The sequence below is a fragment of the Anabas testudineus genome, chromosome 4 (assembly GCF_900324465.2).
Source record: "Anabas testudineus chromosome 4, fAnaTes1.2, whole genome shotgun sequence".
NCBI lineage: Eukaryota > Metazoa > Chordata > Actinopteri > Anabantiformes > Anabantidae > Anabas > Anabas testudineus.
The window spans coordinates 18,046,012-18,067,205 of NC_046613.1; the positions used below are offsets into that span (position 1 = coordinate 18,046,012).

General features: G+C 42.5%; 2 protein-coding genes across 5 annotated transcripts in view; one reads left to right on the top strand and one right to left on the bottom strand.

The window, feature by feature from the left end:
- Positions 1–442: 442 nt before the first annotated feature.
- Positions 443–11,409, top strand: crb1 (crumbs cell polarity complex component 1). The gene is made up of 9 exons (XM_026345984.1): positions 443–494; positions 1,154–2,116; positions 2,964–3,514; positions 3,621–3,786; positions 4,368–5,304; positions 5,909–5,953; positions 6,650–6,772; positions 6,994–7,120; positions 10,722–11,409. The coding sequence occupies exons 1-9, from the start codon at positions 443–445 to the stop codon at positions 10,938–10,940; spliced, it is 3,183 nt and encodes a 1,060-aa protein (XP_026201769.1). The 3' UTR covers positions 10,941–11,409.
- A 481-nt stretch (positions 11,410–11,890) lies between these two features.
- dennd1b (DENN/MADD domain containing 1B) overlaps positions 11,891–21,194 on the bottom strand; it is a 95,006-nt gene continuing 85,702 nt past the window's right edge. For 2 of the 4 annotated variants that reach the window (XM_026345003.1, XM_026345000.1), the window contains 3 exons: positions 17,528–17,616; positions 16,865–17,087; positions 11,891–16,738 (listed from right to left, as the gene is read on the bottom strand). In XM_026345003.1, coding sequence (XP_026200788.1) covers positions 15,833–16,738; positions 16,865–17,087; positions 17,528–17,616 — 1,218 coding nt within the window. In that variant the 3' untranslated portion in view covers positions 11,891–15,832. The remainder of the gene's footprint in view (positions 16,739–16,864; positions 17,088–17,527; positions 17,617–21,194) is intronic. The other 2 variants (XM_026345002.1, XM_026345001.1) reach the window with 2 other exon arrangements.

The following is a 21,194-nucleotide window of genomic DNA, read 5'->3' on the forward strand; positions in this document are numbered from 1 at the left end:
AAGATAATGTACAGTAATTGATAATGTTCGATAAACAATTATATTGTTTGCGCAAGACAAACTGCATCACTGCACTGTTGGATGTTACATCACACTATACTTTTCAGTTGCAAAAGCAGAAAAATCTGGCTCTCTTGCTTACACAAGATTTATTTCAGCAGTCTACAGTGGCTAAGACTGTGAGCTATTGCCTGCTGAGAGTTGTGTTCTAAAAATTGACTCTCTGCCAGTTGCGGTGGCACTGACTCAGTAAGGTGACCAAATAGCATTAGTTTAATCCCCAGGATCTGGCTTTGCCGGTCTCCTGACTGGAGCTATTCAGCTCTACGTGGCTGTAGAGAAGTAGACAAGTAGCAGACCACCTTTGGGATGGCCTGTACACACCAACTAATATGGTGCAATTGGACAAGTTTGGGTGTATTCTGAGGAAAAACGTGCCGGCATGATGTGGACACCTGCTCCATGGATTTGGGGAATTTTGTTTCTTGGAATAGGTAACATGAAAATACATTTTTGTATAAGTAGGTATTGTACGTATTACATAATAGATGTTTCATTCCTCTTTCCTAGTTTCTATTGACTAAAAGCTATAATAATTGTTAAAATGCACTTGAAACTACACCTGTTGTGTTTTACTACATGTTAATGGTTCTGTGCATATAGTTAGAGCATACATAGACAATCTGCCTACATTTTAAATTATTTTAAATTAGAAAGTAGTATTTTAAATTAGATAGTACACTTCACTACAAATGTGAGTAGCATGCAAAGATTTCTTGAGACAAAACACAAACACACAGACAAGTAAAGTGTCTCGTGTGGAACTGGTCTTCTAGTTGGGTTAGTCAGCTGGGGCTAACTTGGCATGGTAGTCCAGACTATTTCCACGTTATGGAGAAGATAACAGGAAAGAAAAACTATAACCATAACATATGTACACGTTTTCTACACTGGCAATCATTATGCAACTTGCCTTCCTAATAGCCTGGCACGAGGACACCAATGTGACTTGTGAACTCGTAGCAGAAATACTGTTTCACTTACAAAGATACAAGAATGAATAAAGACCAATGATAATAATTCACTTTTGACATTTTTTGAAATTTACCTATTTACCTGTTACCTTATTATTTATGTTTTATGCGCCCAACAGGTTCCTTCTGCCAAGAGGTGAAGGACCTGTGTGACCCCAGTCCCTGCCAAAATGGGGCCAGGTGTGAGAGCCATGTCGGAGGCTACATTTGCCACTGCCTCAAACAGAGTCCCAATGGGATTCTCTATGGAGGTGTAAACTGTGATGTGAGGCTGGTGGGCTGCGAGGGTCATGAATGCCAGAACCAAGGATCTTGCTCTCCTTTTCTGCTGGATGGGACTCATGGCTACACCTGCTCCTGTTCACCTGGGTACACGGGACCCTTGTGCAAGACTCCCACCACTTTTTCCTTTGAACGCAGAGGCTACCTGCTGCTTCAGAGTCCCCTGGTGGATGCAGAGGTCTCTTGTAACATCACACTCAGCTTCAAGACTGTTCTGCCCACAGCTCTATTATTCCAGAGGAACAGCAGGGGGCTACTGCTGAGCCTGGAGCTGGAGGGAGGACAACTTCGTCTCACACTGAGGAAGGAGGCCTCAGCTGGGGTTACAGCTGAAAACCCTATTCAGGTTTTGGAGATTCCACAAAATGTCACAGATGGAGAATGGCATTCTGTGGAGGCTGTGCTCGCAAACTGGGTGCTCAGCCTGAAACTTTTGGATGATGGTGGGAGATGTGGGAGCCAGTCGTGCCACAAAGTGGCCCTAGTACAGAGCACTGTAGCTGGGCCGGTGTCACTTCCTCAGAACACTTTTATTGGAGGAGTGCTTCAGGACTCAAATGGTCCCAGGAACTCTCCACTTACAGCATTTATTGGCTGCATGCAGGATGTGTTTGTGGACTGGCAGCTTGTGGTCCCTGAGGAATGGCTGAGGAACTCTGCAGTTAATGTGTCTCCTGGCTGCAGTCACAGGGATCGCTGCCTGGACGTGCCTTGCCAAAACAGAGGAAAGTGTGTGAATCTGTGGCAGAGCTACCAGTGCTGGTGTCCAAGGCCTTATGAGGGGGAGGACTGCGCAGAAGGTATGTTTACAACTGTGAGATAATACTGTCAAATAGCAGCAATACAGTGTAAAACATTTGACTAGATTTCTTAGTCTGCTTGTATAATCCAACTGGGTTTTAGTTTTGGTCAGACTAAAAAAAAAAAAAGTTTAGAATATCCCATCACCACAAACACCCCACTGTCACGTTCAAGGTTTAAGATAACCACATTAATTGAGAGTAAAGAGTAAAAGGTCTCTATAACAAAAGGTTGTAAGTGGGTAATTAAATAACATCCTCAGTTACTGATGTGTAACAGAGGATAAAGGATAGAGATGAGGCCAATCAAAAGCCACAGTAAAGGACAGAGGGAGAGATCCTCTTATCTAATGAACTGGATTAAGGAGGCAGAGGATTCTATTTTTGACATAAAGAGGACACAGCACCATTCACTGTGATATGGATGAAAGTGATCGATACATCAGAAACTGAGTGATAAGAGAAAAAGTTGTAGTTTTGTTGTTGTTTTTTCACTAGTTTCCCTGAAAACAGTGAAGCGTTCAGGTCGTCCACGGAAGATATCTATAGCCTCTTGAGTCAATCAAAGCTGATTACTGCTCACACAGTCTGAGTGGACATTTGAACTCACATTTACTCACGTGTACACACCAGTATACACGCCATGCAGCCATTCACTGTACAGCTCAAGCTTTTACGTACTTGTGGTACTGCACTGCCTGTATGACCTCTGAACGTCAAGGCTGCCCTTTGGAGGCGAACAAACAAAAGTGGACACAGGTTATGAGGGCTGGGCTGACTCCCTTTTTATCATATTTAAACTGATTAAACATTTTGTTGTCTCTTCGTATCTTATCCCTTTTTGCAGAACATGTGACTGCTCGCTTTGGGAATGAGGATTCTCACAGTTATGCTGCATTTACTGTAACGGATGACCTGGGTCACAACTTTTCCATCTCGCTCTTCCTGCGTACACGTAAGCCCAACGGACTTCTCCTTGCATTTGCCAACAGCAGCAGTCAATATCTTCATATATGGCTGGAGGATGGCAAAGTCACAGTTCAGCTAGATAACTCTGAGAGCCTGAAGGCGGAGAGTGTGATTGATGACGGCGAAGTTCATTTTGTGAGCGTAAAGGTGGTGGAGGATCGTATGGTGCTATATGTAGCAGCACAGCAGCAGGGTGATGTGGAGATCAGGACAGTCAACATCCAAGCAGGAGATACTGTGTTCGTGGGAGGTCTGTTGGAGACGAGGATGACTTCAGCTTATGGTGGTTATTTTAAAGGCTGTATCCAGGACCTGAGGATCAATGACAGTAGACTACAGTTCTTTGGGCTGGACACCTCAGTGAGATCTTATCCTCTGCAGCTCATGGGAAATGTGACTGCTGGCTGCTCAGGGGACAATGCCTGCAGTGTGAGTAAAATGCTTGTACATGTGTGTTGGTGTTCTACTAATATTTGTCTTTTCTTATGAGCCTTTACAGTATTTATATTTATGTGTATTAATTTCTCATACTTAGAAAAACCCTTGTCTCAATGGGGGGATGTGCTACTCTATGTGGGATGACTTCATCTGCACCTGCCCTCCCAGCACAGCTGGGCGGCGCTGTGAAGAGGTTAGGTGGTGCGAGCTGTCACCTTGTCCCACAGACTCAGAGTGCAGGATGCTGAACCAGGGATATGAATGTAAGAGAAGACTAACTATTTCATTTTCTCTCAGCATTTGAGAGTACGTTTTAGGAAATGTCTCTAGAGTTTATAAGACGGAATCTAAGTAAGGTGAAAGTGCAGCTACTGTAAAAGAAGGGCCTACCTGTCACTGTTATGTATTTTAATAATTAATTAATGTGATTAATTGGATCAAACCTGTTGCATATTTTGCTGTGTAACAATTTCAGAATAACAGGTCTCTCTAAAAGTGTTATTGATGTCATATATTAATAACAGCAAATACAGTACAGTATGACATGGTGATACTTGAACACATTAAGCAGTATAAGTAATGGAATAAAATACTGTAGGTACTTCTTAAAGCAGGAGGGGTCTGAGTCCATCTTATCCCTTTTTGCTGGGATTAGTGGTGATTTACTGTGGTGCCTGTCTGTTCTGTAAGACACCCCTATGTGCAGTGATTAACTCTCACAGAGAAACAATGACCTCCTCTTTCTGTCCCTCTCTGATCCTTAAATGATAAAGCAGTGATTTTAAAAGTTTGACAAAGTAACTGAACAGAAATACATAACAGATATTCTCTCCTAATCTCCTAGGTTATGCCAACTCAACTTTCCTGGATGACAGCACCGTGTTGTCTTACCGGGGAAACGGCCACATATCGCGCAATCTCACTAACCTGTCCCTGAACCTGCGTACACGCAATCGCAATGCAGCGATCCTACATGCAGAAGAGGGCTCAGCATTCATCACGCTCTCTGTCCAGGATGGTTTCCTGTTCGTGGAACTTCAGAGCACCAGTGTAGATGAGGAGAAGGAGAAAGAGGAGGCTGTGTCTACAGTCAGCATCAGGAGCCAAAGGATTGTCAGTGATGGTGAGTGGCACAACGCCCAAGTGTTCATGGCAGCACCGTGGATGCCAATCTCCCAGTGGACTTTGGTGCTGGATGAAGAAATAGAAGAAGCCAGCACTTCCAAGAGCCAAGGAGGCAATTTGGACTTCCTTAGGGAGGGGGTTGACATCTTTCTGGGAGGCCTGGCCCCCGATGCTGGTTGGTTTCTGACTGGGTGCCTGAGCACTGTGGAGCTCGGCGGCATTGCTCTGTCTTACTTTAGCTCCTCTGACGTGAACTTCCCGCGCCTGCAGGAGGAGCAGTTCATCCAGACATCACTGCACCCAGCAGCCCTCGGCTGCAGCGGGGCCCCAGTGTGCGAGCCCAACCCCTGCCTGAATGGAGCCGAGTGCCAGGACCTCTTCAACACCTACAACTGCACCTGTGCTGAGGGCTGGACTGGACGACGCTGTGACTTCTTCGTCGACACGTGCGCTTCCAACCCCTGTGTCCACGGCAACTGCAGCGTGAACGGGCTGACCTACGAGTGTGCCTGTGAGTTTGGCTACACAGGCGTGGACTGTGAGGAGGAGGCGGATATGTGCGAAAACCACCAGTGTGCCCATGGAGGCACCTGTCTGCATGGGCCAGAGAGGTACGCCTGCCTCTGTACTGAGAACTACACAGGACCCCTCTGCAAGTAAGTTTTGGTGTTTCTGGATAAAGAAAACAGAGCATAGAGATCTCAGTTTGGTGATTTGTGGAAAAAATTTGAGTAGAAGCTGAAGACGAAACAAAATACGCTAGTAATTGCTTCAAAATTGCACAGAAAAGAAACTGCACCCCAGCACAAACAAAAACCTTTACTGTAAATGTCTCCACATCTCTGCCTCTGTTCAGCATTTCAACCATGTCTGCAGTGAGCGTCTCACAAGCGGCATTTCTATTCTAGTGTCAGCCAGAAAAGGCCTCAGTCTGCTGTGGTGTCTCACTACACAAGGCTCTCTGGTTCAGAGCCAGTTTCTTTCCCCTGTCATCTAACGTTTGCCTCAGAGAACCAGCAGGGGAACGCCTCCAACCATTTATCCTGTAAACACACAGCCTCTTGCATTTTGCATCTTTTTGCACAAGCGAAACCTTTGCAAGTGTCTCGCTAAGCAAGCCACCAGACAAGCTGCACATCTCCCTTCACTGGGAACATCCACGCTGTAAAGTTTTTATCACAATGACTTCTTTTTGTTTGTCTCTGTCTTGTTTTTGTCTTTCTACCCCCTCTCCCCATTTCTCTTTCCGTTTCTCTCCAGTGAACGCGTTGAAGAAATTCCATGGTACATTGTTGTCAAAAATGTGTAAGTTGTTTTTTTTTTCTGCTTCTCAGGTGTTCCCAGGTGTTTGTTCCTTCGTGTTAGATATTTGTCTTTCAAATGTCATGTACCATGTCTCCAGTTTTTTTTGTTCAACGGCGTGCAACAAAACGCCAAGCAAAGCTAATATTAATGCTCCCCCTGAAATTGTTTGTTTCAAAATGAGAAACTCACTGTTTCAAATGAGTGACAGCTGCAGTTCAAAATGATTCCCAGCTTCTCAAACTTCACCTGGCAAAACTGAACACTTTCCAGAATGAAAAAGCCAACATTTTGTAAGCACTGAGAGATGAACTTCAAGTTGCTAACAGAAATATTATTGCGATTTTGGAACAGAGCTACTGTGCTCCAGGCAAATACAGCGTCACAGGGGCCAAAGAGATATGGTTTGTTTTTTATTCTAGTACATATGATTTAACATCCTGCTGGTGATTGGTTTCAAGAGGTCTTTTATCTTATTATCCTGGTCGGCTGATAGACCTCTTATCTCTCCCCTGTGGGGAGCAGCAGGAAACTCAATAATACAGCTTATGCCTGGTTGATTCTCCTGCTTTTTGCAGACATAAAGATATCTAACCCTGCTGCACTTGACCTGCTGGACCCCCCCAATACCTCTGATGCTACAGTCTGAAATAAAACACGATAACATATGCGTTTCCTCTCTCTTTCCTTCTCTATCAGACGACCCAAGCTGCCTGTTTCTGTGTGCGGAGACGACACTAGAAACTACACCTGCTTTAATGGAGGCAACTGTACTGATCGAGAGCTCTCCTGTGACTGTCCACCGGGCTTCACTGGACACCGGTAGGAAGAAAAAACATGAACAGTATGAAATAAAAGCAAGTAATAATAATAAGTATAATATAATTAAATATGTAAATAAGTAAAAATTGATCCAGAGTCATATTCATGCAGGTATTGTAGCATCTCCTGCCAATTTTAGCTGTTTGTTTGCTATAAGCGGTCATTAAGTGTTCTGCAGTTCATCAGTAGTCTCTGACTGACCTGTGATTCTGTGTCTTCAGGTGTGAACAGGAGGTGGATGAGTGCAAGTCCAACCCCTGTCTGAACGGAGGCTACTGCCGCAACCTCATCAACAAGTTCGTCTGCGTGTGTGACATGAGCTACGCTGGAGACATGTGCCAGATGGATGTAAGCGACATTTACTTTTACGTGGCAATACTGCTTTGGCAGAACCTCTTCCAGTTGCTCTCCTACCTCATCCTAAGGCTGGACGATGAGCCAGAGGTGGACTGGGGAGGGAATGAATGAGTGTGCATGCAGTATGTGAGGGTGACTTGATAGAATGGGTGCAGAGGGGGATTTGAAGCATTCTTCCCGCCCAAAGCGCAGGTGATTCCCAATCAGGTACTGTATTTATGACCAGCACACTGCACACATTAGGGTTTTAGTACCACAGAGCTGTTTCTGTGCCTTAAAATGATACTGTGGTAATCAGAAGCACCTTGTCGAATAGAGTTATTTATGTTACTCAGTGTAAATTGCTTCTTCTTGACTTTTCTTGTAAAATCAACACAGATAAAATCTGATTTATAGCTGCAACTAAATCACTTCTCGTCATCAATTCCATTCAGTTTTTATTCTCTGTTTGCAGTTTGCTTCATAGGTGACTTAATTTGACTAATTTGTCCTTTTTTTTTTGTCAGTCAACTAATAAAGTAATCAAATATCAGTTTCTGCACAGTTAGAGTGGTCTAAAGGGATTCAAAGTGTTGGCAAAGTGGGAACCATTATGTAAAATGTGTTATTTATAAGGTTTCTAACTGAAGATATCCTGTCAGTCTGAGCTGGATTTCGGGAGCACCACGCGGATGAATGCGAGAACTATCAAAACGGTGTTGTAGTTACAAAAGCAGCTACAGGGGCTGGGAGACGACAAGATGTCTCGCTTTGTTCTTGATGTGCGTTCAGAGCATTGCGGTGACTGACTGACTGACTCCTCGGCGTTGTTTACTATCAAAGAAGAAGTTTCTGTCTCTAAACCTTCCTGTGCGAGGCAGATATTTTAAGCCTGTGTTTTCTGCGGCTATGCTTAAATAGAACCTGTCAACATTTAGCACACTGTTGTGGTCAACCTTTCACAACGCACTGAATCTTTGCACTTGTCTGTGTCTCATGGTAGATTTGAATGTGTTTTTGTCTTGTCTTGTTGTGTTGACATGTAATTTCTGTCTTTGTCTGTCTTCCATCATATTCTGTCCTCTTGTCCTGTCTCAGTTTAATCCAGTCTATGTCTGTTGTTGTCAAATAAAACATCTTTCATATCAGCTTTGATTCGTTGTCTGTCCTCTTTTCATCTGTTTCTTCCATAATCACACATTTCATTCCCATTGTCCTCCATCTTTTCCTTAGTGCAACTTCCATTCATTCATTTCACCGTTTTCCTGCTGTAACTGTGAATCAGCGTGTGTTTGTAGGTAAACACGGATGTCAGGTGGTAACTGTGACACCAAACATAGGCGCCTAATCTTTCTTAACAAGATGTAGTGTGAGCACATCCCAGAATAACAAGTTCACAGACGTGCAAATTCACAGCGGGTGAGTAAAAGCAATAGGCTACAGTATGTGGACACTTTTCAGTTGTAATATGACAAGGCCTTTATCCAAGGAAGAGTTTTTCAAGTCTGCCTTTAATCAACTGTTATATGTAATATGTAATATGTAATATGAACAGTTAAATAGGTTTCGCTTGCTTGTCATCAATCATCCTGTTCATACTGATTAGTGGGATCCTGATGTGATGGGAGACAAACGTTTATGTTAAGTCTGATTTAAATGAAGCAGGTATCTTTCAAAATATCAGCATTCTTGACATAAAGTGTCTTCTTTGTGTCTCTTCACAGTGCGTCTCTGTTGAGATGCTGGAGGCAGATAGGACGAAAACAGTTTGTATGAAAAATCATTGATTGATTTGTGAAAGCTTGAATAGAAACTTAATGGCCAGTAGGACGAGTGACTGTAGCAAGAAGAACACAGAACACATCCCCATGTTCATCTGGTCACCTGACTATTGGATCTAAATGATATTGTTCTGGAATAAGATTGAACAACCATACGTGTGCATGTTCAGATGTGCACATACTTTTGACTTCTCTCTCTCGCACGCTAGCTACCAGTCTTCTATCTTGTATTTTTTGAATCTGTGTGTGCGTGTGTCCGCTGCAAGCACAGCTAGTCCTAATGTAGAGAAAAGAGGAGAAGGGAAATAGGAAGCAGTTTTTCAGTGTCTCCACTGATGTAGCCATCCTTTGAGAGGGAGAGAGAGAGAGAAAAGCAGAGGGGGGAAAATGTGCTACACCAGCAAAAAAGCAGCATCTGGTGCTGAAGTGCAGTTTCAGCAGAGATCTGGTGGCATTCACAGAAGTTCAGGCTGCTTCACAGAAATGTATGAGGGGAGCTTATCTGGCAGGCACACACACATAGGTTGATAGTGCTGACAGCGGGGAAGCATAGTGTTTCTGTGTGTAGCTGCTCTGCAGAGGCTTCAGTGTGGCCTTGCCGCGTACCTTAGAGACTGGTTAGTTAGACAGCTCCGTGTCTGTGTGTGTGGCAGTCAGTGACTGATGGCAGGTCCTGGCTGCAGGCTGCTCTGGCTCGCTTGTGTCACACTTGCTCTGACAGCCGACGGTGCTACAGTGACAGGTAAGCACTTTCCAGGAGTCAACAAAGTACCTGTAGCGAGGGAAAGAAAGTGTAATGTCTACAGTGTCGAGCATGAGCGCATAAGTTATTTTTTGCCTCAGGATATGGATGGTTGTATTTTTATTAGAATTAGGTTTCCGTGTTGATTGCTCAATGTAAAGTTTGCTGACTTCTGAGATTTTTTTTCCGAGCCTTGTGCAACCTGACAAGTTCTGTACGGAGCTTTAGTTATGAAGATGGTGTCAGCGGGAATTTACAGCTGGTGTGCTGTTGGTAACCTTGTAGCAGTGTCACAGCTATCACACCACCAATTGCTGATTTAAGCGCATATGCTGCTCTGTCTTTTGCTGCTGATTAATGAACATTAACAATCGCTCACCTGCCGCACTGGTCTGATTCGTCTTGATTCACTGTTGAGATCAGAAATCTGTGTGTTTCCATACGGGCTCATTGTGTGTTGGGGTGTGAAGATTAACGGGCTGTAAGTTAAAAATGAATCTTAGCAGGTTTCACAAGTTGTCAGACACCTCATGTAAAACAGCTTTTCTCCCTGTTTGAATATAATCTTGGGTGTGTGTGTGTGTGTGTTGTTTGTGGTGAGCCAGTGTTTTTCTGGTGGTGTTTGCCATGTATGTGCTGATGGGATCATCAGGCAGCATCTTGCCTGTGTGTGTGTGATCCTCCACAGATGAAGGATGCTCCACACAGCTCGCGGTTGGTTGCCGTGCTGGCACCGTGTCTGGTTGGCTTGGCGATAGTGGTGATGCTGGGGCTGGCACTGGCCGTAGCCAAACTGCGAGAGAAGCGGCAGACGGAGGGAGGTTTCAGTCTGCGGCAACTCGAGGCTCCTGGTGGTCACAACCCACCTGCTGAGCTGGGAAACACATCCATCAGCACTTTGGCAGAACGTGTGGAGCGCCTGGTGTAGTGTCAGCAAGTCAGGAGAGAAGTGTGTGTGTGTGTGTGAGACTGAGGCAAAACATGTGAGAGAGATAGAAATAAACATAGTATATAAATGAACATTGTTAAACCAAAACATTTGTTTGAAATTTCTTGCAAGCATCTGCTTTTCTATCCCACCTCCCTGCAGCTGACCTCTGAGGGTCTGACCTCTGACCTCTTACTGTCCATCAGTCTGGGGTCTGTTTTCGTTCTGCTGGTTCTTATTCTGACCTCTGTGGGCCTGGTGATGGCGCTAAACCGCCGCGCCACCTACGGCACCTACAGCCCCAGCCGGCAGGAGAAGGAAGGATCGCGGGTGGAGATGTGGAGCATCACCCAGCCACCGCCTATGGAGAGACTGATATGAGATGCAGATAGCAGATAGTGCTAACGTTGATACTCTAGCTTTTATAATGACATAGGAGCTTCTATAAGTAATACACCTGATACCAGATGTGTGAAAAGACTAATTGGAGCCCGGTGCTTCATCAATCCTTAATATTATATTAAAATAATATTTTGCACTGTACCAACCAGCAGTGTATCAATCAAAATACAAAGATTTGTGGTCAAAACATATTGACCACACACACTTTGTCGTAAAATCTCATGAGCAAAACTTCCCCCATTCAAATTCATCAATTCAGGGATGTGCGTTTATTGCAGGACATGGATTTCTAACTCTTACACCTATGCTGATTGTTGATGAAGTATAGATTTTTCCCACTGTGACAATATGTCCTTAAGAGTCAGGTTTAAGCATTAGTTGATCTAGTTGAGATTAGTTTGCTAGTTTCTTCTGAACTGTTTTGTCAAGATGTAATATTAAATGTATATACTGTAATTATTATTTTGTTTAGTGTTCAAACTGAATTTTACTTTGAGCCTTAAATAAAGTGAATTTATTGTAATTTATTTGATATCTACAAAGTGCGATGTACTCTACGATGCTACTGTAAGTTTTGTTTCTTTTATGAGTTACTGTTTGAAGAAATCAATACAATGATTTTCATACAAACACTGAGGTGCAGCTTATTAAAATAAATGAACCAGCCTGTTTTTTTCCCAGACCCCATCATAAAAGCTTTTAAAGCTTTATAATATTTTATACAAAGACCAACTACACTACATGGCTCCGTCTGTACGTTTGTGGTAACTTGACTTCATTTAGGAAAATAAGACAAAGATAATAATTTTATAGACTACATTTAGACGGAATACCGCAAGATATCATAACATGCACAGTTGATATTTCATTTACTTTATTTTCTCTATGTTAAAATAACATTTAGGTATAAAAAGGAGTCCAGAGATGCATAAGCATGAACATTATAATTTATTTTTAGTTCACAGTGCATACATTGTGTGCAGTTGTACCAAGTTACTCATCAACATTAGATTGACCTCAGTTGTTTGACAGTTGTTTTCTCTATAGTTAGAACATGCAAGTGTGCACAGAATCAGAAAATCAGTAAATTGATCATCATTACAATACTCAAACAAGAGACAGAGAAACAAATTTGCTCGACGTACTATGAAGTGTATTTGTTGCTGTTGTTTTTTGTGTGTGGTTCAGTGAAAGTGATGTTACTATCTTGTCAGTAAAAGCTGCTACATAGTCTGTCACCTCCCACTCACTCCGAACTTGTGATTTCATGACAATTATGTAGTAAATATTTACTCGTAACTTTACACTGTATTATTAGCAGAGTACTGGGCATCACAAGCCTGTCGACACCGAAATGCGAAATCCCCTGAAAATTACTACTTCATCGTTGTACAGCATTAGTGTAAACGGCACAAGCTTCATCATCATCAGCCTCAACAGCAGCTCACTGCTCAAGTATTTCTTTGCACAGTTTTCTACAGTTAGATTTCCACGAGCCACTAACCAAAAAAAAAAAAAAAAAAAAAAAAAAACAGAAGAAGAAGAAATGTCTTCTACATAAAATGCAAGGCAGATGACATTTAACCCTAAAATACCCACTGCAAGGCAGAATGAGTGCATCGTACGATACCCAAAGTTACATCCACCATTCTTGATTTGATGGAAGTGCTAAATATTGAAATAATAATTAACACCAAGAGAATGGACCACACCTGGAAACCAAAATAAAATCATAGCGTACAATACATACAGGTACAGACATGCAGATACAGTCAGCATTGTACCATGTACAATACGAGCAAGCGTGAGTCTCTGCTTATTTTAACTAGAAGGTGTCAAATGCGCCTCGACATGAAAGACAACATTTTGTTAATATTCTCTATTTTTTTCTCCAAAAATAAAATCTAAAACATTCATATATTAGGTGTGTTTTTTTTTCTCGAGAACATACAACACCAATTATATATTTTCCATGTAAAATATACGCAAATATACGCAGCAAAAATACGTCTATTCAGTTGAAAATAACTTTTCATCAATATGAAATCAACTGGAGAAAGTCCTCTGAGAAACATTTTTAAAGACAGTTAACTTCGAATGAATGAAGGTGTTTTTTTTTTCTTAGAGAAAACAAAAAGAGCACAAACTATACATCTAATCAACTAATAGTACAATCAAAGAAGGTACCTAATTTACAACCCAGAGAACTTCAGAGATCCTCGTAACAGGAACAGGAGGATTCTCACCGACTGAAGTAAAGTAAAACACAGCGTGGCGGCAGCCGAAACTCAAAAGTAAAGCAGCTACAAAAACAATGCTACGGTAGTACCCAAGTTCAATTCAGGTCCAGGTGGGGGGGTGGGGGGGGATTTGTGTCTATTACATAAATATCAATATGTTCAAATCCACCATAGCATAATACTGTACCTTGTCATACTGGGCGGTACTCTTACTCTATAAGGCACACCTTCCACTCTGTCATTAACACCCGCAGACACACCTCAGCTAACACAAACTTAAACAGCTTCAGAATGACTTATTTAGGGGCACGAGGCCTACTCCCTCTAGAATCTACTTTGATTGTGATCACTTTTCAAGTAAAATTGTGCATTAGAGTGAGAAAAAAACTGACCTTTCTCATTATTTTAAATACATGCATAGTAAGTTTTTAAAGTATTTGCAGTGAATAAGGCCAGTAGAGAGATTGTTTTGGAGACTGTGTTCTTCCTTTTTTGGATTACTAGGCCTGATTCCTGGGCTTTTAGAAGCAAGCCAGCGACTTTATGAGCAAACTGTTAACGCAGAGCAGCGCTCAAATAGTGGAGAAATAGCTGCTATTAAACTGCCACACCAACTGGCGTCTGGCATAAATCATAAGAACAACGAACCATAAATGTAATGATCCCAACATAAGCGCACAAAAAAAAGAAAACCAGCTTTCTTCTTTTCTCTGGGTTTGTGGCGACACAGAGAATGATGGGAGCCCACAAACTCTGGACACGGTGTTTCTCTCCACAGGAGAGTCTGTTATAGAGATACTTTAGACTCTGTACATATTACATCCATGTAGCTACTCTCTGAGGAGAACCATATTGCTTCATTACAGTACAATCATCAACCACTGCATTATGTTACAGTGTGTGACTCTAATCTAGGACGACAGCGATTTCTTTTCCTCGTGTGAGACAGAGAAAAACAAAGAAACATGAAATATTAAGAATTACATTAGAAGTGAAAACAAAAATCCCATGAAAACACTAAAACCCACTATGAATTTACTATTATAAGAATAAGTGTATGAAAATAACCCCCAACAAGAGCTATTTTACTAAGCTAAACTGTAAATTGAAGCTGAATATTTGTGATCTATTTTCCATTATCAGTGGGAACAAATGGGCTTGAGTGGCACAGACAGCTTAGAGTTGAGACTCAAAGCAATGAGTGACAGAACAATGCACTGTTAGTTTTGGCCTTTTCATGGGATTTGTCAACAGTAACACAAGTGCAGCGAACTGCCAGCCTCACAGTTTAAAGTTTCCACAACCACTCTAAACATCTCACGCTCTGCACCAACCTACCACCATTTTTTAAGGTTGAGAGTGAAAGTTGGTTGTGCCGAGAGTCATAAAAGGCAGAAAATTAGGGGAAAACAGGGGGAGAAGAGTGGGAATGGTGAGAAAAAGAAGAGACGGAAATGGAGATGAAGCATGGACACTGGCTTTTTCAAAAAACTTTAAACTATATTTGCATCTTTTTAGAGTGAAGTAAATGTCCTGAGGAACACAGGAAGAGGAGAGAGGTGCACATTTGTTTTTATCTGGAATGAAGTTAAAATCAGAAGCTTAAAGCACATCCTGTATATTAACTGTTCTACCAATCTAGTGCAGCTTAAATACTATTAACTGTTGCATTTAAGACCTTATGATTATAAAGTACCTGTTACGGTATCTATAGATTAAGATACCAGAGCATCAACAACAAATCACATGTCCATATAAGGCATGGTGATAAAAAACCATTGTTTACACAGTGTATAATTAGTTTAAAAGGCCAGAGTAAACCTTGTGAAAGTTATTTTAGTACCAGGAAGTAATCACTGAGTATTAGTTCTTAACTTAGAAGTGCAAATTGACTTTGATCATGTAAATGTTTGGAACACTCAGTATAATACTGACACAACAGTGTGTTGGTGTAATATCTTTTAATGCTGACAGATTCCTTTTGGGAACCTGAACAAATTCTGCATTATCAAGATATATAATTTGTGTTTTTTGTTGTGTATTCCATATGAATGTTACTAGGTAGATAAATACTGATGGAAATATAATGAGGAGCTGTGAATACACTGCAAAAATCTTCTTCTTATCAAGGTTTTTTTAATTTCTGTATTTTCCTGAAACTAGTTAAAACTGGATTAACTGCATCCAAAAAAACCCAAAATTAAACTATACTATGGTCTTTTTGCTGATGAGAAATTCTGCACTGAATCTAAGACTCGTTTTTCTTTCTACATTTTAAAGTGGAGATCTCAGATATTTAGGAAACTTTTCAAAACAAGTTGACGTATTGGTAAGAGGTTATAATATTATGGCTGATATTTCTCATAGAAAATAAGGTGTTATCATATAAATACAGAGGTGGCTGATAGATGAAGATTTTGCAGAGCACCACTTCTCTTTCTTTTATATTATAGAAGTTGTAGCTTTTTGTTCGTGGCTGTTTGTACGACATCAGATTTGTCTGTAACTGTTCCTGCTGGCTGAGTGTTGAGATAAAAAAAAAAAAAACTCTGACCCATTAAAGTCCTCTGAGACTGTGGCTAATTGTAATAGAAAAGTTACAGTGAAGATTTCAGTAGAATCTATGGCATTTCACACACGCTGAGTCTTTGACGTCCCTTGGGACTCCTCTGTGGCTTTGCCCTCGACCTGGTGGTGACTGTTGTTGCAGTGAACCTGCGAGAGCTGCAGGCTGGTGTTTAGAACAGAGTTGAGGCAACACATGGATTCAATCTCCTCAAGGAGGCCTTGATCCTGCACTGCAGCTGGCCCTGAGTCTTTATTCTGACCCAGACACAAGCTGAGCCCCAGAAGCCCATCTTTAGGCACCTCTTTCTCCCACGGGACCTGCACAGCTGACCTCCTGTTCTTCGATGGGCTCCGGTCACGTTCCTGTTTGCCCTTGCTGGCATGTCTCTGGAGGGCTTTTTCCTGGTAGTGCCGCACCATCTCCTTGGAAAGCACCTTCCTCCTCAGGACGCTGGTGGAGGAAGTCTGGTTCTGGTTCTGGGGAAGCTCGAGGCTTGCTTGGGGGTCTGAGATGGTCCGAGAGCGGCTCGCTTGCACATCAGAATAGTCTGAGTGAGAAACAGGTGCTGGAGAACTGTAGGTGTGACAGAGAGTGGGAGATGGCGGTGGGGGTGTCTGTCTACAGGAAAGCACTGGCGAGTAGGAGAAGCGGTCTCCTGGTTGTTTTCGTGAAGGTAGAGGGTTAGGGGTTTGGTCAGAGCTGAACTGATGAGGGCGAGATGGGGAACTGGAGATGTCTCGGTCCTGGACTGGGGGAGTTGTGGTGATGATTGGGACTGAAGGAGCTGCTGAAGATGTCTTTGGCATCTTCAGGCTGCTCTTGTTGGGCTGTCTTCGTGGTGATGGTGGAAGGTGTTTTCCATTGACAGCGCTGTCGTCTTGGCCCATGTTCCAGCCTCCCTGATCCCCACCTCCACCACAATCACTGTCATCTGCCGGTTTAGAATCAGTGGAAGGTGCCGGCTTGTTCTGGGATAGAAAAAAAAAAGGAAATACCAGTAAATACCTTGATGCACAGACCTGGGTGGCATCAAAGGTTTTCAAAATGAGATATTAACTTGCTCTGTTATGAGACTTCATAACTTTGTTGCATACCGGAACCTTGTAGTCTAAATCTTCTATGGACCTGAAGAAATCCAGGCTCTTGGCAGCGCTGAGTTTCCCCTGCTCAATAGTCGAGGTGTTCAGAGAGTCCAGGATTTCCTCCAGCAGGTTCATCTGGCCTGAGTGCGACGAGTCAATGTCAAGCTCCAGTGAGTAGGAATCATCGCTGTCCTCGGTGTAGCAAGGGACATCGCCGCTGTCCTCTGAGGAGACCCTGTGTTCAACAGAGAGGAGAAAGAGGCCAGCTGAGTTTAACAGTGATTCCTGTCATGTTTTAAATCAGGAACATCAGATGCTAATCCAGTGTGGGAAAGAAAGATGAAAGATGATATTCAACATATAGTACAATAAGTAATTTTATCAGTATGATCAACAATTACAAGTGATTCCTGGAGCCTTTGAAATGAAGAGTCAACATATGCTTTTACTAAATATTACCACTTGGGGGCAGTGTTACCACGAGTAAAAAAGAATCAATTTACTTGGAAATGCACTTTTTAACAGGCTATCAACTTTTTATTAATATAAGCGAATCAGCCAGATAGCCAGTCAAGGTTTTCATATCTTCACATGCATCATTTAAACAACATGAAAATGGCCACACTATGAAAATATCGGGAGGCAACACATTATAAAAAAAAAAGAAGTACATACTTGCTTGCATTGTCCAGGTCGTCATCATCTAGCCCGTAGCCAAGATCTCGGGTGCCCATGCTCATGGGAGACTTGCTTAAGTTCTGCTGGTAATGAGAATAACCCAGCAAATGGTTGTAGTTAGACGAAAGGAATGAAATGATCGAACACTGAAGGATAGAGATGAAACATATCGGAGTTCTGTTGATAGAATATGTTGTTTTGCTGAGATACAGCTTTTCATAGAGTTATGACTTAGGAGGTAATAGGAAAAAGATGCAGGTCTACGTCTGCTGGGTCCTCGTGAGACTGGAGTACCAGCTTCTTTTAATGAACCCCACCCTGAGGGTTGCGACTAAATTTGTCAAATTTGAGTCTGGGATAAAAATTGGATTGGATAAAAATCTTTATGATCCCCTGCAGTAATCTATCAAACTCAACATTATATGTGAACTACAAGCTACTTAAACACATCAACCATTAGCAATACAACACCAGTGCATTTAACAGCATTTGTCACTGCTGTGTGCTGAATGATCAGTGTGCACTGTAGTTGTCTGACACAGTGGGTTTAATAAGCCACCTGTGTACCATGTTTAATAGGCGGGTTAAAGAAGAGACAGAAGCTTTACAGAGCAGGGCAGGACTCTCCCCATGGGAGCCCAAATATGCCCCAGGCCACTTATTAACATGCTTTCCACTGCAACGCACATGTTCCTCCCTCACTGTGTGTGCATATTTGCTTATGTTAACACTATCTTACACTTTATAAGTTACACTCTTTGTATTTTGTCCGTCTACCTTGTTACATATTGCTTCTCACCTCCATATCTCATGATGTCCCTCAGTTGCTGTGCAGATGTTGTACCACTGACATGCTGACACTGCTAAAAACCCACATGTGCAAGCATCAGGTTGCACGGCGCTGTTTTCTCTATTTTTTTTTCACCTGCATCACTCAACCTCTTTTTGTCTCTGCATGTTTCTCTGGAAATCCACATTAGCCACATTATCAAAGCCCAACTCTAAGATAAAGGCTCTTTACAACCCTAAAAGTGAGCAGAGCACCGGTGGGTGTGTTTAAGAAGTGAAGACAGCACAAATCCTACAGTGTTTGTGTGCTTGCATTGCGGTTTTGGTAGCGTGAACATCAGACACAAAGGTGAACACTGGTAAGAAACATTTATGATAAAAGGCATAAAATAGAAAAAGACGAACATAAAAGAATGAATGAGGGAAGGAAGGAAATGTGGAGAGGTGAAGAAAGATTCCTCAAAGGACCCAAAGAATGATGGGAATGGAGTCGAGGGGGGGTCAGTATTGGAACTGTGAACCAAATGGGACCGGTCTTGATTAGCCAACGCAGTGCCAGCCAGACAGGGGGAATGTAACGTGTGGCTGGCCTGGCCTCATTTAGAGCCCTGTGTTCGGCCAAGGAAGACACACACACACACACAGTCACACTCTCGCGTACACACTCTCAGTCACATACGCACCTTATTACAAAAAATACAAAGAGTTAAAGTTCCATTTTCTCCATAAAAGTCAGCGGAGGAGATGTGTGCAGTAGCCACTTAAGCCTCTCAGCCATCAGGCTAAACACGAACACATGTGGTGGCACTGCTGATTGGCCAAGCCGCTCCCCTTCCATGGTAGCTTGGAGCTATAATGAAAGAGATTTCAGAGGGGCTCAGGCCTGGGATCCCTAAACAGCCTTTAATGGATTCCTGTGTCAGGGCAGTAAATCTGGGGCCAGGCCGACTTGCCGGCCAGCCAAAGCAGGCCAGCAGAGCGGAGATGCACCTGTGAGACACTTGAGGAGGGTTGGCGTGAGACCAAAATACTTCCACACAAACACTACAAACCCATGCACCTTATGTTCATGGTGTGTGCATTTATTTAGGCTTCATTTGTGCAACAGCGCCCTGTTTAGGGAAGCAGGGCCTCTCTCTACATCTAGGTGTTTATTAAAGCAAGGTGAACCCAAACACAACCAGACACAGGTCATGAAGCCTGGCCCTCTGATCTCTGTTACAGCTTTGGTGCCGTCTACCCAAAAGGAAGTTCCATAGGGAGCAGTAAATGGATGGTACCTCACTTCACGGCTTTATCAATTTGTCATTCTCTCTCTTCACTGTGACCCTTCAGAGCAGCAGTTAAGATTAAACTACTTAGAGCCACAGAGCATTTTACGATAGAAGCACCATATTTGGCGCAGGAGGGTTAGATCCTGTTTTTCTTTCTCCAAATCACCGACACATTGCATTCGTTTTACTAGCGAAGAGAGATATAACTAGAGATATAAAGAACGACTTTGTCAGTTACTTGAGCGTAATATTAAGGCTCCTCCAGAGCTGTCGACACCGACAGCAGGACTTAAATCTGAGATCTAAAATCAAATGTACAGTATGTCAATGTAAAAAACAAAAACAACAATAAGAATATAGAGACTCGTCACATTTTGACATTCACAATGAGATACGGTGCAAGCAGGTCCCGTGTTAAAGCTGTGACAGCTCTACCGCCATCCCATACCTCCCCAGGCCTGACAGGACAGTGAAAAACATGAAATAGCAGAACAACAGATTATCATACTGCTCCTTCATTAGCTTCTCGCTGTCGGCTAATGGCGAGCTGAAAGGTGAAAATGGAAACGCGGTTCACCCTCCATGCCTGCCTGTCTCCCATTTTCTCCCTCCATCACTCTGCTGACACTGACAGATGTCACAGTTTCTATCTGTCTGACTCACTTCATCCCTCTCTGCCACAAGTGAGACGGTACAGAAAGCAGAGAACAAAACAGTCAAGAGGAGATACAGCAGACGAACAGGAGTCATGAAAATAATAAAAATGGTCAGGGTATTTCAGTAGAACTAGCTTGATCCAGTATTTTGGGAGAGGCAGAGCAACCTGTTGTGATTCTTAAATAAAAAAAATGATAGAAGTGATCATGATACTGTGATTTGTGCCCCTGAGCATCTGGCTAAACACGTACAAGATGTATGAGTCGGTACAGGTTAAGCTTCACACACATAACCTGACTAACTTATCCTTTACTCCCTACGACCCCTAATACCCAAAGCTCTTAATGCAATAAGCAAAAAGGTACGAAAATTATAAAAAAAAATTATAAAGTCGCCTTGTAAAAAAAACTCACATTCACAAATTCAATGTCATTTTTGTGGGAGGAAAACAGTCATCACCATCCATTTTAGTAGCCACATTTGGAGAAACAAACTTTCCCCTCCTCTTCCCTTCCTTTCCCGCATGACCGGTTATGCAGAACAACTATGCTTCTCTGTGACAGGGCCAAACGTTAGCGGACTTTAATAGCCAGTCTTACATTATACATTTCATATGGTATTTCTGAGTGGGCACTGATCTCACTGTTTGGCAGGGTATGTAAAGAGATGCCAGTAAAATGCAAACAAACCTTGGGGAGAGGCAGAGCCTTTGCAGAAGTACGGCCAAGTCTGCGTCTGCCTATTTAAGAGCGGCTCGCTCGAAAGGGAGAAAAAAAAAAAAAAAAAACACAAAACAAAAAAAAAAACCCCAGTGTGTTTGAGGAGAGATCCACTGCTCGTCTGTCCAACTGGCTGTTGCTGAAAGCCCACTTCCTTTTCGCTTAAAACAGGAGCCATATAAAAGAAGGAAAATACATTATGCTCATTCTGTCTAAACTAAACTC

Bases quoted from the DNA above. Each gene is read 5' to 3' on its own strand.
- crb1 (XM_026345984.1), top strand. From the start codon at position 443: ATGATGTGGACACCTGCTCCATGGATTTGGGGAATTTTGTTTCTTGGA. The intron at 5,305-5,908 runs GTAAGTTTTGGT...GTTTCTCTCCAG, and splicing joins TACACAGGACCCCTCTGCAA to TGAACGCGTTGAAGAAATTC. The intron at 5,954-6,649 runs GTAAGTTGTTTT...CTTCTCTATCAG, and splicing joins TACATTGTTGTCAAAAATGT to ACGACCCAAGCTGCCTGTTT.